Source organism: Phocoena phocoena, chromosome 3, assembly GCF_963924675.1.
Source record: "Phocoena phocoena chromosome 3, mPhoPho1.1, whole genome shotgun sequence".
In the NCBI taxonomy this organism is placed as follows: Eukaryota; Metazoa; Chordata; class Mammalia; order Artiodactyla; family Phocoenidae; genus Phocoena; species Phocoena phocoena.
Window position 1 is genome coordinate 59,989,631 of NC_089221.1, and position 17,977 is coordinate 60,007,607.

General features: G+C 37.1%; 1 protein-coding gene across 2 annotated transcripts in view; it reads right to left on the reverse strand.

Moving 5' to 3' along the window:
- POC5 (POC5 centriolar protein) overlaps positions 1–17,977 on the reverse strand; it is a 33,687-nt gene that overhangs the window by 10,721 nt on the left and 4,989 nt on the right. Inside the window, exons 3-9 of one of the 2 annotated variants that reach the window (XM_065874819.1) lie at positions 14,988–15,129; positions 13,097–13,180; positions 9,865–10,058; positions 7,797–7,973; positions 5,881–5,985; positions 3,849–4,028; positions 2,262–2,415 (exon numbers count right to left, since the gene is read on the reverse strand). In XM_065874819.1, the coding sequence (XP_065730891.1) occupies positions 2,262–2,415; positions 3,849–4,028; positions 5,881–5,985; positions 7,797–7,973; positions 9,865–10,058; positions 13,097–13,180; positions 14,988–15,129 (1,036 nt within the window). Of the gene's footprint in view, positions 1–2,261; positions 2,416–3,848; positions 4,029–5,880; positions 5,986–7,796; positions 7,974–9,864; positions 10,071–13,096; positions 13,181–14,987; positions 15,130–17,977 lie in introns of both variants that reach the window. The other variant, XM_065874818.1, reaches the window with a different exon arrangement.

The window sequence follows — 17,977 nt, forward strand, 5'->3', positions numbered from 1 at the left end:
TATTTTTGGCTGCCTTGGGTCTTCGTTGCTGTGCACGGGCTTTCTCTAGTTGTGGTGAGCAGGGGCTACTCTTCGTTGCGGTTCGCGGGGTTCTCATTGCAGTGGCTTCTCTTGTTGCACAGCATGGGCTCTAGGTGCGCGGGCTTCAGTAATTGTGGGCTCAGTAGTTGCGGTTTGCAGGCTCTAGAGCGCAGGCTCAGTAGTTGTTGTACACGGGCTTAGTTGCCCTGCAGCATGTGGGATCTTCCCGGACCAGGGCTCAAACCTGTGTCCCCTGCATTGGCAGATGGATTCCTAACCACTGCGCCACCAGGGAAGTTCCTCTTGTGAGAATTTTTAAAATTTTATTTTAATAGCTGTTATTAAAATGCCACAAGACAGATATCACAGAGCAAATCCAGCATTACATTACACTGAACTCTTGCCTTTGGTAGCTCCATCAACACTAGTGTGTACTGCTAACATGTGTCTTACTAGTCCTGTTTATCTTTACTACCCATTGTTATGGTAAACAAAGCACAAGAGGACTTCCCTGGCAGTCCAGTGGTTAAGACTCCGTGCTTCCAATGCAGGGGGTGCAGGTTCGATCCCTGGTCGGGGAACTAAGATCCCACATGCTGCACGGCACAGCCAAAATTAAACAAAACGAAACAAAGCACAAGGCCACTGAAAACAGCTGGGATCTCAGAATCTGGCATTAGCTGCAGATGATAGTAGACTTAAAAAAAACAGGAGCAAAATAAATCATGTTGTATAATTATCAGAATACATTTTCTCAAAGTCCTGTTATGGATATTTGCCTGTAAGAGACATAGCTGTATTTGAATTTAAAATTTAAGACGGTAAATTTATTAAGGTGGTAAGACACTCTGTCCTAAGTAAATTCGTAACCTTCTTAAGTAGGTTACGAGAAATAGATTTCTTGCAATTGAATGTAGCAAGTTCTAATGATTATAATTTCTCACTGTACTTGTGAAACCCGGTATCTGTTACAAGTAGATAATTAAATTCTTCAATTTAATATATACAACTTGCTAACAATGACAACTGAAAGCAGACTATCCAATCATTGGGGACGGTAAGTTTGTTTTTAGCATTAATACTCAATTAAAAGACGATTTACTAGAGAAATCAAGTACTCATTTGGGTATTAGCAAGATAAACCATTCAGCTTCAAGATTCTATGATTCTAAGTTTCTAACTTGCATGTGGGCCACATACCATGACTGTTTCAGAAAGAAAACGATTTGCCTTAACTCACTACCATCTATAGCGTGCACAATTGAAATAAAAACCGTTTATTGAGGCTTTAAAATGAGGGCATAACAAGCACAGACAAGTTATTCACAGGACTGAAATCATCTTAATGATGGTACAAAATGAAATTGTCTCAATAAATAAACTGAGTTTCAAACAGGATTTAATATGAGGAAATACTGCAAAAATGTTCAATGTGTACATGAAACTTTGGAGGCTGACTTAAGACTGCAATAATTACATCATGAATATCCTCTTACATGTTAAAGTATTTTTTGTCTTTTAAAGTGCTTTCAGTTATATTTCACTGCATTCTCACAAGAACCCTCTATGAAGCAGGTAAGGAAGATTTATATTATCTTCTTTGTTCAGAGAAGAAAACTAAAACCCAGTGAGGAAAATAGGCCTCCTTGTAAATTGGTGGCAAAGCTGTTCTAAGCCATGTGGATGACAAAAGCCACTCAGATCCTAGCCAATACATGGACCTTTCCTGACATAGAATTATTTTACTCAACTTCTATAGATAGGCCTATATGTATACTTGTTGAAAATGAGTTTTAGTTGAGGACTCTCTTGCACTGGAAGACAAGCAATTTTTAAAAAATGGGAAACCATGAATAGACAAGAAATATTTAATAATGAAAACAGTCTAAGGAATTTGGCTACTTAGAAAAAAACAGAAATGAAATTTTATACTTAAAGGCATTACCATTATAGTTAAAAGAGCCTTAAAATAATGTTATACATTCAAAGCAGTATTATAACATTGAGCCTAAATACTTGAGTTAACAGTTTACTTGATCAGATATAAGATACTGTAAGTAACCATGACTGAGAGAATTTTCATGGCAGATTTAAAACTGAATATAACACCATGATATTAAAAATAGCAGTGCCTGGATAAGACATAGGTACTGCAGAAAATCAGTACTGCAGACCACACCAATCACTGAAATCTCCTCAAATCCTTTTTGAAAGTAGGCAGAGAATCTTAAAATACTAACCTGTATCACCTCTGCTTTGAAATATAGTCATGGCTTCAAGATTTAATGCACATACACCCCTCATGAAAGCTTTCTTCATGGAATCTTCAAAGTGCTCTTTTTCATGCTGCATCCTTTGGATCTCAGCTTTTGCATTTTCCAAAGCTCCAGATAACTAAAATCAGGAAAATTTTTAAAAAGAAGAGAAAAAAATTGAGACACAAGGAAGAATATCTATTGTTTAAAAAAAAAAAGAGACTTATACTGTGAAGTTATTTTTGTGTGAAATACTAAAATCACTTTACCACATACCTCTTCTGCTGTGTCTCAGTTTATTTTAAAAGATGCATCTAACCTCTATTGTCTCCATCAACAAACCATTTTCATTCCTAACCATAAAGTCAGGGTTTAAACAAAGGGAATTTTACACCAGTCCCAATCCTGATTGATGTGTTCTAATTATACAGAATGATGTTATTTCTCACCATAAAATTTTTATGTAGGATACTAGACAAAATATATTAAGAGCCCCAAACAGCCCTCACCCCTTCAGAAAAAAATAACTAAATGCCTGCAACAGTAACAGTTGTTTTTAACTAGATGTTATCTATAGAATTTAAAGTGCAAAGTGCCATTAGGTACAACACTTTCCCACAGACCAAATCTAAAGGGACTGCATGGGACTTCCCTGGTGGTGCAGTGGTTAAGAATCCACCTGCCGATGCAAGGGGCATGGGTTCGAGCCCTGGTCCAGGAAGATCCCACATGCTGCAGACCAACTAAGCCCATGCGCCACAACTACTGAAGCCCTTGCGCTTAGAGCCTGTACTCTGCAACAAGAGAAGCCACTGCAATGAGAAGTCTGCGCACCGCAACGAAGAGCAGCCCCTGCTCTCCGCAACTAGAGAAAGCCCAGTGCAACAATGAAGACCCAAAGCAGCCAAAAATTAAAATAAATTTTAAAAAATAAAAAAGGGACTGCATTTTTGCATGTCATTTTCATTTGCAGAAAATTATTTGCATAATAAAACTTTAAGAATTAAGTGTTATAATGATGAAAAAAAGTTTTTTCCTCTTAATATTTGATTTCAAGAGGCCTACTGCATTCTTTAGTATGGTTTTATTTTCATTTTGGGTCTCAAACGTTTTCCCATGGAAACAATGTTAATATTATTGTTATAAGTCTAAATAACTTCAATTTATATACAACCACTTTATACCAACATTATAAAAACATAGTACACTTAAAATAACATCAGGATAAATACTTGTTTTTGGTCTTTATTTCTGGCTAAATAAAGGCCAAAAGAAGCCTAAGAAAGTATGCTTTCTTAGAGATGTAAGGATCTGTGGCTGATTTACATTTCCAAGAGAAATGTACATGCAAGAGATTTAACACAGGTTTGGAGGTCAAAGTTATAACTACTTAAAAGAACAAGTAAGTCTGTAAGTCTGACTAGTACTGTTTGTTCCCAGTAGTCTCATTTGAACCCACACTGCACTGAATGAAATTGGAGAAATGGGTTACTCTGCCTAACTGTAAACTAACAGTGAGTGATGCTACCCATCTTTTTTACTTTTATTAAAAAAGTGAAAAAAAAAGTTTACCACTGCAACTTTGGCTTCATAGTCATTGGAAATCTGGACACAGACTTCCTCAGCTCTTGCTTGGCAAGCTCGTTCCACCACTTCTTTCCACTGCTTCTGTACTATGGCCCGCCAGCCTCTCCAGACTTTCTTCAGTAAAGTTCTCTGGAAGTACTGGTCAGCTAGTTTACTTTCATAAACCTAAAAGAAAGTAATATACAACCTCAAAAACACAGTGGACTGGTAAAATATACTGGCAGTAGTAACAAAAAACATAAGCCTGCGGGAAGCAGGGTACATGCATGTATTATCATTTAATACTGTGTAATCGTGTTTTTCTCATGTGCAGATGGAGGACAGGCTTAAAGAGGTTAAGCAACCTGCCTAGGTCACACAGGCAGAAAGGGAAAAGCCAACCTTGCCTCATTCCAGAGCCTAAGCTCTTATCCATTACATCATTGCTTTATGCAACTAATCAAGGTAGGGGGAAAACAAAAAAACAAACGAAAGAAAATGAGTTAACTTGCCCCTTGCCATCTTGGTTATGAATTCGCATGACCTTTTAGCTGAAAACAGGGCTAGGAGCTGGAAGGCAGAAAGGGTGGTGACTGTGGCTCCAGATGGCCCTGCTTTCTCTACAGCTTGGTGGCCACCACCATAAGCAGATTAATTTAATTTACATACTTTACCATCATATTTAGTACCAGAATGATCCTAGTAGGAACATATGCTATTCTTCTTTTATCAATGAATTTAAATTCTTTTGAAGGAGCATATCCAATTGTTGATTTTCTTAAAAAATTTTTTTATTCAAAAACTGATGGCAACTTCAACTATTTCAACTAACAGTTGAACATATTCTCATTATGTCACCCAATAAATAACTTTCAAAATATGACTCAGTTTTAAATAGCTCTTTTAAATATGGTTAATGTAGATTTAATCTATTGGGATTAGTTTTAAAAAAGAAGCACTAACAAGTATTCTTAAAGGAGAAATCCTATTCCATGACAGTAACAGCCTTTTCCTTAAATATTAATCTCTTGGAACTAAATGCACAAAGATTACTCCATGACTCACATGGGCATCATATATAAAAAAATTATATATATATATATATATATATATATATATATATATATATATATATATATATATATAAAATCTCCATCCCCTACACTCTTTGAGTCTCTGTATTCTGCCTTCTTCTGGGATACATATATACTTTCATACTTTTCTACTTCTGATACAATAACTTACTATTCTCAGCTTATATTTATACTGATATACTGATTCAGCTCACTTTTTTTTTTAACATCTTTATTGGAGTATAATTGCTTTACAATGGTGTGTTAGTTTCTGCTTTATAACAAAGTGAATCAGTTATACATATACATATATCCCCATATCTCCTCCCTCTTGCGTCTCCCTCCCTCCCACCCTACCCTCTAGGTGGTCACAAAGCACCGAGCTGATCTCCCTGTGCTATGCGGCTGATTCAGCTCACTTAATTAAAAGATATTCAAGTTTAAATTATATATAAACTAAGGATAATTTTTAAAAAGCTTATGGACATGGATTTCTTTAATTCTTATTAAGGCAAGTTATGCAACAAACATGCAATTTTATAATGTATAAATATAGTATTGCCTCTTTATGAAGATGATATATTCAGGTATTTTAGAAGTAGAAATAATATAGGAAGCATATGATATGCTAAAGGTGATAAATTCATGTGATTACATCTGAAGTCAAATTTGTTAAAGGGGATTCCACCACCAGGACATCTGTAATTTCGGTACAGTTCTTACTAACCTACTATGAAGTAGAAAATGATATATCAATAAGTCTATAAAATATAAGAAGTATTTTTTCCCAAGCCATACCAAAATCAAGTTCCTTTAAAACAAGAGTAACATTAAATTGTTAATTCATTTTGACTTACTAAAAAAATCTTTCTTTGACTTGAACAAGAGTTCTAATACATGATTCTAAATGCTTCTGAGTTCAGAAGTCTAATAAGTGTCAGTCAGCTTTTCTTTTTCACACTTACGTCCTGTCTGGATTTGACATGGCTGATTTGCCAGCGGAAGAATGTTCTCATCAACTCTATCCTTTCCTTTTGCTTGCCTATGGCATGAGACAAGCTAGAAATCACCTGTAAACAGCAATTAGTAAAATGGTTTTTTTATATATCAAAAAATGCTAGAGAGAATACTTATGGATCACTACTGTATTCATCTAGTTAACCTCATTAAAAAACTTTCCCATATGAATACACTACTTATCAATGAATGAAGGGGAACAAAAGAGGAAAGAAATCTTCATTATGTGTATCCTGGTAATAATCAATAAAATGTTTATATACAGTATATGAAAATTAATATGATCACTGGAATTTAATTCAAGAAAAACAACCATACATTTGAGAGTTTTACTACGTATACAAAATGTTTTTATTCACTAGACTTGAGGGCAGAGACCAGGTTTAAAATATCTTTCTAGCCCCTAAATACCTTCAATACCTTGGATTAGAAGTTTCTCAATAATTGTTTAATGATCTTCTGGATTCAACAAACTCATAAAAGCAAATAATTGTTACACTTTGATGTACTTTTTCAGTGATATTATTCCTGTTCTTTAAAAAAAAAAATCTATGAAGGCTTTTAAATCCTGAGATAATATTCTTTTTTTTTTTTGCGGTACGCAGGCCTCTCACTGCTGTGGCCTCTGCCGTTGTGGAGCACAGGCTCCGGACGTGCAGGCTCAGCGGCCATGGCTCACGGGCCCAGCCGCTCCGCGGCATGTGGGATCTTCCCAGACTGGGGCATGAACCTGTGTCCCCTGCATCGGCAGGCGGACTCTCAACCACTGTGCCACCAGGGAAGCCCAATATTCTTTCTTATAAAGAACTGAGTAACTGAAATATATATCTAAAAATGGTCCCATTAAAAAGAGATTTGGTAAATTAGGCATATTTACTGAGAGACATTCTGGTTCTTTAAATAATTTTCAAAAGTGGAAAAGGGCAGGAATTCTAAGATACTAAAAATAGTCCATTAAGCTGTGTAGTGGCACATGGCTGTTCACTTTATTTTCAAAAACTGGACATGCATATATACTCTTTTTGCGTGTGACAGTTTTGAAATAAAAAAATTAAATTTAATAAAATATTTTAAAACCTTAGGAGAGAATTTTGAGGTTAATAGAGAAAATGACTGACATTAGTATCTATTGTTTCAAAAAAGCAAACTACGTAAAATGATCAATTTTACATTGCACCCTATAACACCCCCAAAAAAGTATGTTTAAAAAACCCGATAATCTTATCTAGTTCATTAAAACAGTGAGTGCTGCATTTGCAGACAAGTAGCTGAGGTGTCTGCTGTGAGTCCCTCTTCTCTGAAGGTCACCATCCTCCTGTGGGAGCTATAGATTTGCTGCCCATCTGCTTTGTTCAAGGTGCTGTTGGGAAGCACAAAATTAGCCCAGATTTGAACCCTACTCTCAAGTTCTTAAGAGGCTGACAGAAAGTGAAATAAACAGTGCTCTTGTGCTTATCAACAAAATGAAGGACTTCATTAATGAATAAAGACATATCACAGATAGAATGAATGTGGGATACTTATGCCCCTCTGAAAGGATGGCTGAAAATGTGGGTAATGGTGGTTCCCTGACATTCTGTTAAGGGCAGTTAGGAAGAAAAGATTGGGAAGAAAAAACTAGTGTTCCCACACTTAATATGCACTCTTAGAGCATACAAAACGTGATGGCAAAGATAAAATGACGTGATCCTGGCACATTTAATGTGAAGAATAAATCTTGTTTCTATGCATCTATTTTTCTACCAGTTTCTGAAATGATCTTCCCTTTGTATCTTGTAATGATCTAAACAATCAGTTCCTGGCATTTATTACCCAGCAAGACATTTACTGAATCTCAGTTAAAAAGCAGTATGAAAAAGAAGACCTCATCTTTTCTCCCAATGGAGACTTCATAGGTTTTTTGCAGCTCCTTCAAGCTGTTGATCTGGCTGCACAGTTGTTTTATATCTGCTGCATGCTTTTCTCTCTCTTTTTTCATTTCCATTCGGTGCCAGTCAATAAAATTAAGTCTCCATTTACTTAGTTCAGATATGATGTTTGTCTGAAAAATAAATATACTGACAATTAAGTAGTCTGTTCCTTAATACCACTTCATAAAATGACACTGAAATTAAGAAAAAATTTTTAAAAATCAGAACAATCAACATAAGAGCTATTAAAAAAAAATCCACTAATGAAAACATCTGCAAGTTCAACAGTCACAGCTCTTCTTAGTTCACATTCACCATACTAAGGACATGATTTTTTCCCCTATTTTAAGTTACTTTGTATGAAACCTTAGTGTCATTAAAATATTTTTTAGGTCTCATTCATTAATAAGCAGTTCCTTTGTTTACTCAAGGACTTAAATATCCATATTAAGGTGGATCAGACAAAAAGGAAATGCAGGACTATGGCCTAGGCTGAGCCACAGGACTGGGATATTATTTAGATAGAGATGAACAGTGGAAACCATTGGAGTTGATGTTTTCGTCCTCCAAATCATTCATCACAACAGCCACCTTACAACAAATTGCTAAGACCGATCCCTTTTCACCCTACTGACTGGCATAAATAAAAAGACCAAATAATCATGTTATCAAAAAACTGGATAACAGTATCAAAAAACTGGGTAACAGTATGGTTAACTGAACATAGGACAATTTTTAAATGGTTGGTGGTACATTACTCCAATGGACTTAACGCCACCATTAGAAGTATGAAACCTGTTCCCTGGAGAAAAATGATAGAAATTATACTAAAAGATTACTTCTAGAATTTAAGGTTCCAACTAATGGAGAAAATATAGATGCCACAAAACTCTCATGACCATAATTTCTCCACATATGTGAATACTCAGTTTTCTCAAACTGTTTCAGAAAAACTGTCATTTTCTCCATTATATTTTAAATAGCAGAAAAACTGCCATTTCTGGATTAGTTTGTTTTATTTAGAGGCCACTAACATCACCAGAATAAAAATCAATTTTTATTGATTTATCAGTTATACACTGTGGTTGCTATAAGAGTGGCTATAAAATGAATACATGTTGCTAAAATTGGGTCTTATGCTTCATATAAAAGGAGACATTTCCATTAGTCATAGGTATGATGTGGGAAAGGCTCAATAGGTGTCTCTCTCAGTCACACAGGCTGAGCCTTTCAAAACATCTCGAGAAGTTCAGTAGCACATGGAGAGCTGTTCCAGCAACTATTTAAAACCTTGCTATTCAAAGTATGGCTTCTGAACCATCACCTGGGAGATTGTTAGAAATGCACCATCTTAGGGATGTCCCTGGTGGCGCAGTGGTTAAGAATCTGCCTGCCAGTGCAGGGGACATAGGTTCGAGCCCTGGTCCGGGAAGATCCCACATGCCATAGAGCAACTAGGTCCATGCTCCACAACTACTGAGCCTGTGCTCTAGAGACTGCAAGCCACAACTACTGAGCCCACGTGCCACAACTAGTGAAGCCCGGGAGCCTAGAGCCTGTGCTCCACAACAAGAGAAGCCACCACAATGAGAAGCGTGCACACAGCAATGAAGAGTAGCCCCCACTCACCGCAACTAGAGAAAGCCCATGTGCAGCAACGAAGACCCAATGCAGCCAAAAATAAATAAATAAAACTAAATAAAAAAAATTTTTTAAAAAGTGGTACAGGTCTAACTATGTGCGTTTCAAATAAAAAATTTAAAAAAAAAGAAATGCACCATCTTGGACCATGGCCAAGACTGACCAAATAAGAAGCTGCAGTTTAACAGAATCCCCAGATGATTCGCATGGATGTTAACGATTGAGAGGCATAGATTTAAGACACTGGACTGATCTAAGGCAACTAAAGTTTTTTTGTTTTTTTTTAACTTTTTAATTCAAAGAAAAGAAGAATAAACAGTGGAATCAAGAGCAAAACTGCTATACTACATATTAAACAATTGTAAGTGAACACTGTAATACCTTAAGACCTGAACTCCAATGATCAAGCACATTTTCCATCTTTTGAAGGTTTTCATCAGAAATAAGAAAATCGGTCCCAACTACTTCATGGGCATCTACAGGACTAGAATTAGACCTTGGTGAGGAAGAGTCAACTAAAAGATTCGAACTGAAGAAGTCCATAACCAGGTGAGGTGATTTCCTTGGGGACGACACTGGTGATGACCCTAGAAGAAAAGAAAAGTTGGAGTGGTTAGCTAAATTGAAAATAACCCAAACTGGTAAGGAGTTATACTGGAAGCCTACAAGATGTCAGTTATCAATGGAGGCTGAGGAAAATGCAGAGAATGGACTTTCAGTGTACTGAATCTGGCTGTTTTAAATTTCAGTATTGTCACTGATTTAGGACTGACCAGCACAAGAAGTCTCCTACACTTCCCTCCCCCACCCACAAATGACCTCTATCCCAAATAAGGATGTTTCATATACCTAGGTATAGCCTGAGCTGAAACTACTGTCATTCACATCATCATATCAACATTTACTAAATGCTTTTTATGTTCCTGTAATAAAAACGTCATAAGGATTAGCTCATAATACACACTACTCTAAGAAAAAGGTATTATTATCTCCATTTTACTGATGAGGAAACTGAGGTTTAGAAAGGGTTAAGTGACCAAGGTCAGAGTGGCTGTATATAAGTCATTATTACTTTATGTAAAACAATGGTGTGGGTTTTAACACTACTAAAATTCAACACTATAAGAGACTAGTTTAGTTTATCAAACACTCAGTTGTAAGGTACCCTGTGAGCCTTCAACATATAGGTGAGAAATATATGTATCTATATATATGTATGTACATATGTACATCACTCCCACCTCCTTCCCATGTACATGGGGGGTTGGTGTGAGAGCCAGAGCCAGAAAGAGAATTGGTATCTATCTTTAAAAAGCACAAAAATAGAAAAGTTACTATTTTATCACACATGAATATTGGAATTACAGACTATTCATCATAACTTCTCAAGTATCTCACACTTTTACTATAAGGGTCCTAATAACCAAGACTGAAGGGCTTTCCTCTTTTCCTTACTGAATGTATCAAACAAAGAATAATCTACTATAGAACTTGTTATTTAAAAGTAAATCTTTCCAGAATACTTTGCAAAAGGGAAAATCATTCCCTAATACATATATTTTGTGTAAAAAAATGTATCAAAAAATGGTTCAGGCTAGTCATACAATGAAACACTACCTACATGTTCTGAAGATGGTTAAGGAACCCAAAGAAAAATGCAGAATGACAAAGTACATGAGTATTCTCTTTTACTACAATTAGATCTGCACTCAGGGAAAAAGCATGGCTCTGCTTTTTTGTTGTTGTTTTTAAATATATACTCACATTTTAAAAAATAGCATCAACTTAAGAATGTGGGAGGCTCCAAGTCTTCCATTTATAAGTGAGAAAACTAAAGGACAGAGGCATTTCTTATATGGTGGCTTAAATGGTCCTTACATTAAATAACACTGAATCAGGCTTCCCTGGCGGCGCAGTGGTTGAGAGTCCGCCTGCCGATGCAAGGGACACGGGTTCATGCCCCGGTCTGGGAAGATCCCACATGCTGCGGAGTGGCTGGGCCCGTGAGCCATGGCCACTGAGCCTGCGTGTCCGGAGCCTGTGCTCCGCAACGGGAGAGGCCACAACAGTGAGAGGCCCGCGTACCGAAAAAAAAATAAATAAAAAATAACACTGAATCACATAGTAAGAAAAGTCTATTTTTATTATTCTACGTCAAAGAAAAAGTTTCAGTCTGGTGTTAGTATGCTTTTACAACCTCTTTAACACTTGCTAATCTCACCCTTCAACAAAGAAAAAACAGACTTCAGGCTGAACATATCATCACTACTAGTATCCGGTCAAAATTTAACAACTTTGTTTTAGTTGCATTTATTTTAACCATTGCTTTCTAATTGTAACAAGTATATATTATTTTTATGCGATAATCAATAATGACAGATACAAATTTTCCTTTTAAAATCAATTTAAGCTAAAAATGAATATATCTAAAGAAAAACACTAAATAATAGGACAGGTGGTATAAAGATGGGACAAAAGTCATTAAGTTTGTACATGGATGCCTGAAAGTTGGGAAATAATGTTCTGGTTTATGAAAAAAATTAAATTGGCCAAAATGATATCCCATTGAATCTTTAAAAATATCTGCCCTTTGGGACTTCCCCGGTGGTCCAGTGGGTAAGACTCCACACTCCCAACACAGGGGGCCCGGGTTCGATCCCTGGTTGGGGAACTAGATCCCTCATGCATGCCACAACTAAAAGATCCCACATGCTGCAACGAAGATCCCACGTGCTGCAACTAAGACCCGGCACAGCCAAAATAAGTAAATAAATATTAAAAAAAAAAATCTGCTCTCTAATCTAGCAGTTTTAGGAAAAAATGCCACACATTATAATGCATTAACCTGTCTTAATTGTAGTATCTGACATCTTACAAAATAATTTAATTTTATTTTTAAGATTTTTTTGATGTGGACCATTTTTAAAGTCTTTATTGAATTTGTTACAATATCGCTTCTGTTTTGTTTTTTTGGCTGCGAGGTATGTGGGATCTTAGCTCCCCAACCCGGGATTGGACCTGCACCCCCTGCACTGGAAGGGGAAGTCTTAACCACTGGACTGCCAGGGAAGTCCCCCAAATTATTTTATTTTATTTATTTTTATAAATTTATTTACTTATTTATTTTTGGCTGCGTTGGGTCTTTATTGCTGCGCACAGGCTTTCTCTAGTTGCGGCGAGTGGGGGCTACTCTTCGTTGCGGTGCGTGGGCTTCTCACTGCAGTGGCTTCTTTGTTGCGGAGCACGGGCTCTAGGCACGCAGGCTTCAGTAGTTGCAGCATGTGGGCTCAGTAGTTGTGGTTCACGGGCTCTAGAGCGTGGGCTCAGTAATTGTGGCGCACGGGCTTAGTTTGCTTCGCGGCATGTGGGATCTTCCCAGACCAGGGCTCAAACCCATGTCCCCTGAATTGGCAGGCAGATTCTCAACCACTGCATCACCAGGGAAGCCCCCAAAATTATTTTAAATAGTATTACTTAATAAATTAGTAATAATAGCATTTTAAAATCCTGCCAATAAGTAATATGCTGCAATTATTCCCCTTACTACATGGATACTATTCACCAAGCACAAAATGTTGTGTATTAATAAAAATAAGCTAAGGAAAAGTCCTACCGTCTGTCTTTGAATGACTTGAAATATTTAAATCACATCTTTTTCCAACTTCCATCCTCGTTTCTCTTACTGCAGGGCTATTTCCTGCTGAAAAGAAAGAGATTTTTCTTTTAATTAAACCTAACCAGTCTTACGTAGAATGCCTAATCACACACACCTAATTTAAGAAGGTAGCTGTACACAAGTCAGATTTTAGAACAAGGAAAATACAGTATGCTGGGATACAGGAACGTTAATAGGAAGAAAGAAAAAAGTGTGACTCGAAAAGTCTTATTGTATCATTAATAGGCTCAATTTACCCAAAAAATATGGATGAAAAAGAATTCAGTCTACTAATGGCATTCAATTCACACTAAAAGAGTAAGTGGATGAATGACATTAGAACTTAGAAAAGCTGTCTTATCCTACAACACTGGATATTTCCGGGGCCCGCTGCTTTTCACTAGCTGCATTCAAACTAAAGTGACACCGGTTCCCCCCAAACAGGGACTTCTTTACTTGCACCTCAGAAACCTTTAGTTAATACACGGCAAAAAGGAAACTGGGAAAAAAACCTCACAAGGATGGCTGTGTCAGAGGCTTACAGAGACTTTGTCAACTTCAACACACCCTATTTACCAAGCAACGGCAATACCAAGAGTAAAGAGAATGGGATAAATTTACATAGTCCATTCTAACCAAGTCTGTGTGTGAATTAGGATATCTAAACTCACTGCATGTTGTACGCTTAGATCTCAAATCCTTTTTGAAAAGGGCAGAGCATAAACAAATGAATACTATCTTACATGCTAGAAAAGACCAGGGTTCTTAGGTCCAAAGTGATTGCTTTAAGACAGTATTCAGCACTTTGGGTTTGCTCAGTAGGAAGTGCATATAATCAAAACATGGTCGAGATCACTGATGGAGAATGAATAAATCCAAGGCTCATATCTCTTGAAGATCAACAGAATTTGGGCAGAAAGTGTTCAGTGTTAGTACGTTTCAGTGTTAGAAGAAATATGTAGAAGAAATATGTATGTTTTCAGGTTCTGGTCCTATTTGTTGATCCAGTGTCATAGGCTGAGGAGCAATGAAAACTCCATGTCTACAGAGGGAGAGGAACAACAGACACTAGGGCTGTGACTTACCAGAAACCCAAGAGCCTGCTGGCTCTGACTAGGCTGTGTCATGTGCTTCAACAAGGGATCCTTGGAGTTATGCTTATTGTTGATAACTGCTCATTATCAGGGTTGTTTTAGGAGGGCTATCTGCACCCCTTGAAAGAATGCTTGTTTTGAGTGAGCTGTTTGGAATCTTGTATCAAATAAGGAACAGATTGGTAAAAGGAGCTTTATCTTCCTTTCTCTACCTTTCACTCACTCATCTATCAACACACATCCTGGTTTGTGTTAGTTCTCAATTCTGTCAGTGACACAGTTCAAAAATGGGTTCACCTTTGCAGTAACAATCCAAACAGTCCTCCAGGTCCGTATAAATACTGCTGACAAAGTCCTAGCACATGGTTCGTGAACTTAAGGGGTTCTGAGGGCTACTTATAGACCATCTCTAATTTGGGGGCTTGGGCATTTCGTTTCCAGTGTCTCCCGGCATAAAACCATTGTAACAAGTACAGAGATGCAACATACTCCACTAAAAGACATGTAATTGCTACAGTGTTGCTCTAATTTTATGACTTTTCATAAAATAGCTAAATGAAGTTCAAATAAAAATCCAACTGTTATATAAGAGCCAAGAAAAAGTATTAAAATGTAAAATTTCCCCCAAATTATAGTGATATACACTGTTGATTGAGAAGAATCATTGGAGAAGTATTTTCACAATCAAAAGTCAACAGCATTAAAAAACTCAGTAACATCTTAAATGAAGAGACATCTCGAAAAATATACATAACCTGGATTTTGAAGAATATCATCAATTATAGTAGGAATTCTAATATCTGGCACCACTTCTCCCTTAGAATGAGACGGCTGCGAAGCACTTGATTCAATATTTGGAGTCACTATAGCATAACGAAGCAGTTCTTCATACTCTTCCTATGAGAAGCCAACAATAAATAATGTATTATATCCCTGTCACAAGGCACACTCAGGCAAAAGAATGGTAAAGGCACAAAGATGTTTCCTACTTCAGTTCCCGAAACAGTATGCCCAAACGATAGTAAGGAATGTGTACTTTTATGTTTTTCATTCATTATTTACTCACTCTCTTGTAGTAAGTAAAATTTCTTAAAAACAAGCAAAAAATCCAACAAATATACCTACCCAAATTTCTTCTAGTGCTAATGCCTTAGTACCCATATTCCTTCAGCATGTCAATTTAAAACGGTGACACAGATTACCTAGAGCAGTTTCCTGAAGCTGATCAACATCTACAACACAGAAGAGCCCTCTTTCAATTGGTAGCTGCTTGCAGGTGGGAAAAGACATGGCAATTTCTCTGCTTTTCTGAAATTTAGTTCTAAGATGCTGCTCCCAAAGACTCCACAACAGGAAGGTCTAGGGATGAAAAGTAGTTTTGGCTCTGATCAATCCCTGCTCCCACCCAATTCTACAACAACCCTGAGTCTCTTTTCATATGTAAGCATGGAAAGAGTATGAGAGATACTGGAAGAGAAAGAATACTGAAGATAAAAAGAGAACACAATGCCAACCTGCATTCTACCTGCTGGCACATCATGGCACATGCCAAAGGAGGATAAAAAAAAGCACGCCATAAAGTGTAGACCTTACAGGAATATTCCTCAAGTTAAAAAAAAAAAAGTGGAATTTCCTAATATAGATAGTTAGATATTTGTTTAGCCAAACCAAAAAATTCTATCAGTGAAGTAAAAAATATACTGGAACTTAGTCTCCATTCAAAAGGGGTTGGTCACTGAGGCAACAAATATTCCTATTCAGGAGTAATTTCTAAGGATATTATGCCATGGACCCAGAGAACATCTTTGCAGTAAAAATGGGGGGAAGGTTTTCAAGAATATGAAATGTCATTATTCTAAAGAATTAATATTAATCTTTCTCCATAAAAAGTTTAGTTCAGATACAGAAAACTCCACTATCATCATTTCATTGGTCATAACTGTCTTATTATTTGATTCACCTTCAGGATGAAGAAAAATGATGCTAAAAATTACCTCCTTGAAGTGTCACAGTAAATATCTGCTGAATTGAGTTAACAGAGATTCTGCCTAAAGCAAAGAAAGAACCTTACCTTAATAAGACCATTATGATATGGTATAGGTGTTTGAAAATTAGCAACCCTTACTTTTTCCCTGTTTTCTATGAGTAAGAATATTTAACTGTCTAAACACACTCAAGTTTCTGGCCATGAATATATCATAGTGTCTTGTGTTTCCCAAAAGAATAGATGTAATTGCAGTCAGAGTTCTGAAGTCAAAACTACCTTGTAGACTATGTAAGTAGTCAATATCAATACGTTTCAAACTAATTTCCAAGAAGGTACTTCAGGGAATCCACAATATTTTCTTCATATTTCATTTTTAAGCTATTTAACTCTTTAAAAAATTAATAAAAGAGCATACACTATCAAAGGTGACATATATACTAAATTTTAACAGGCCAGAAGCTGTATATTATTAAATTTGTTTGTTAGTTGGAATAAAGCTCCTTCTGCCATTGATGTCAAATTCTTGTGAACATGTCATAGATTGGAAAGGCTGTAGCTCTGTACAAGTTTATGTTTTGTTGTTATTTTAACTTCACACCTGTACACATCTGCTCAAGTAAGCTGTACAGGTGAGCACACAACTATGACATAGGTGGTCCACACCAACTACCAGCCACTCAAACTCAAGCACATCTGATGGGGTCAGTCCCTCCTTATGACACGGGAGTGATGAGCTGTGTGGTAGCCAGTGACTTCACACCTTGTCACATGCTTATCATTAGCACTTACTCTAAGTTTGAGTCTTTGGGTGCTGCTTGTGTGATAAAAAAGTGTGAAGATCTTATAAGGTGTTTACATTTTAGTATTAAAGGTCCTGTGAGTTTTTTCCCCACCACCACTAAGCAATCCTCAGACACCACTTGGGTGTCTATAATTCAACTCAATTCTGACACTTTCCACCAGAGATAGCATCAGATTCCAAAGGTGAAGGGATCAGTCCCACAAAACTGCCCTCCCCCACCCCACAACTTCAGATGCCAGTCGCAAGTCCAGGTTATCACCTGTGCTTCTGACCAACCAGCTATGGACTGGAGGTTCCAAAGACCCACTCCTTGGGTTTGAGTAATTTGCTAGAGGGCTCACAGAACTCGGAGAAACATTTTACTTACTAGATTACCAGTAAAAGGATATAACCCAGAAATAGCCAGATGGAAGAAATATACAGGGCAAGGTATGGGGAAGGGGCATGGAGCTTCTGTACCCTCTCCTGGCAGGCCAGTCACCCAGCACTTACACGTGTTCACCAACTGGAAGCTCCCCAAACCCAGTCCTTTTGGGTTTTGACGCAGGCTTCAATAAATAGGCATAATTGAATAAATCAATGACCACTGGCGATTGATTCAACTGCCAAGACCCTCTCCCTGAGGTCGGGGGGTGTGACTGAACGTTTCAACCCTCTGATAACATGGTTGTCTCTCCTGGCAACCAGTCCCCATCCTTAGGCGAGGTCCAAAAGTCACATCATCAACATAACAAAAGATACCATCATTCTCACTAGTTAGGAAATTCCAATAGGTTTAGGAGCTCTGTGGCAGAAATGGGATGAAGACCAACTATTTATTTATTATAACTCACAATATCACAGGTATAAATAAGTTAATCAGTTCTCTCCTGAAGGAAGTTTGGATATGGCAAAGATGAAGGGTGCAGGACAACACTGTTGCCTAAAGAGATAGCACTATATGGGAGAGGTAACAT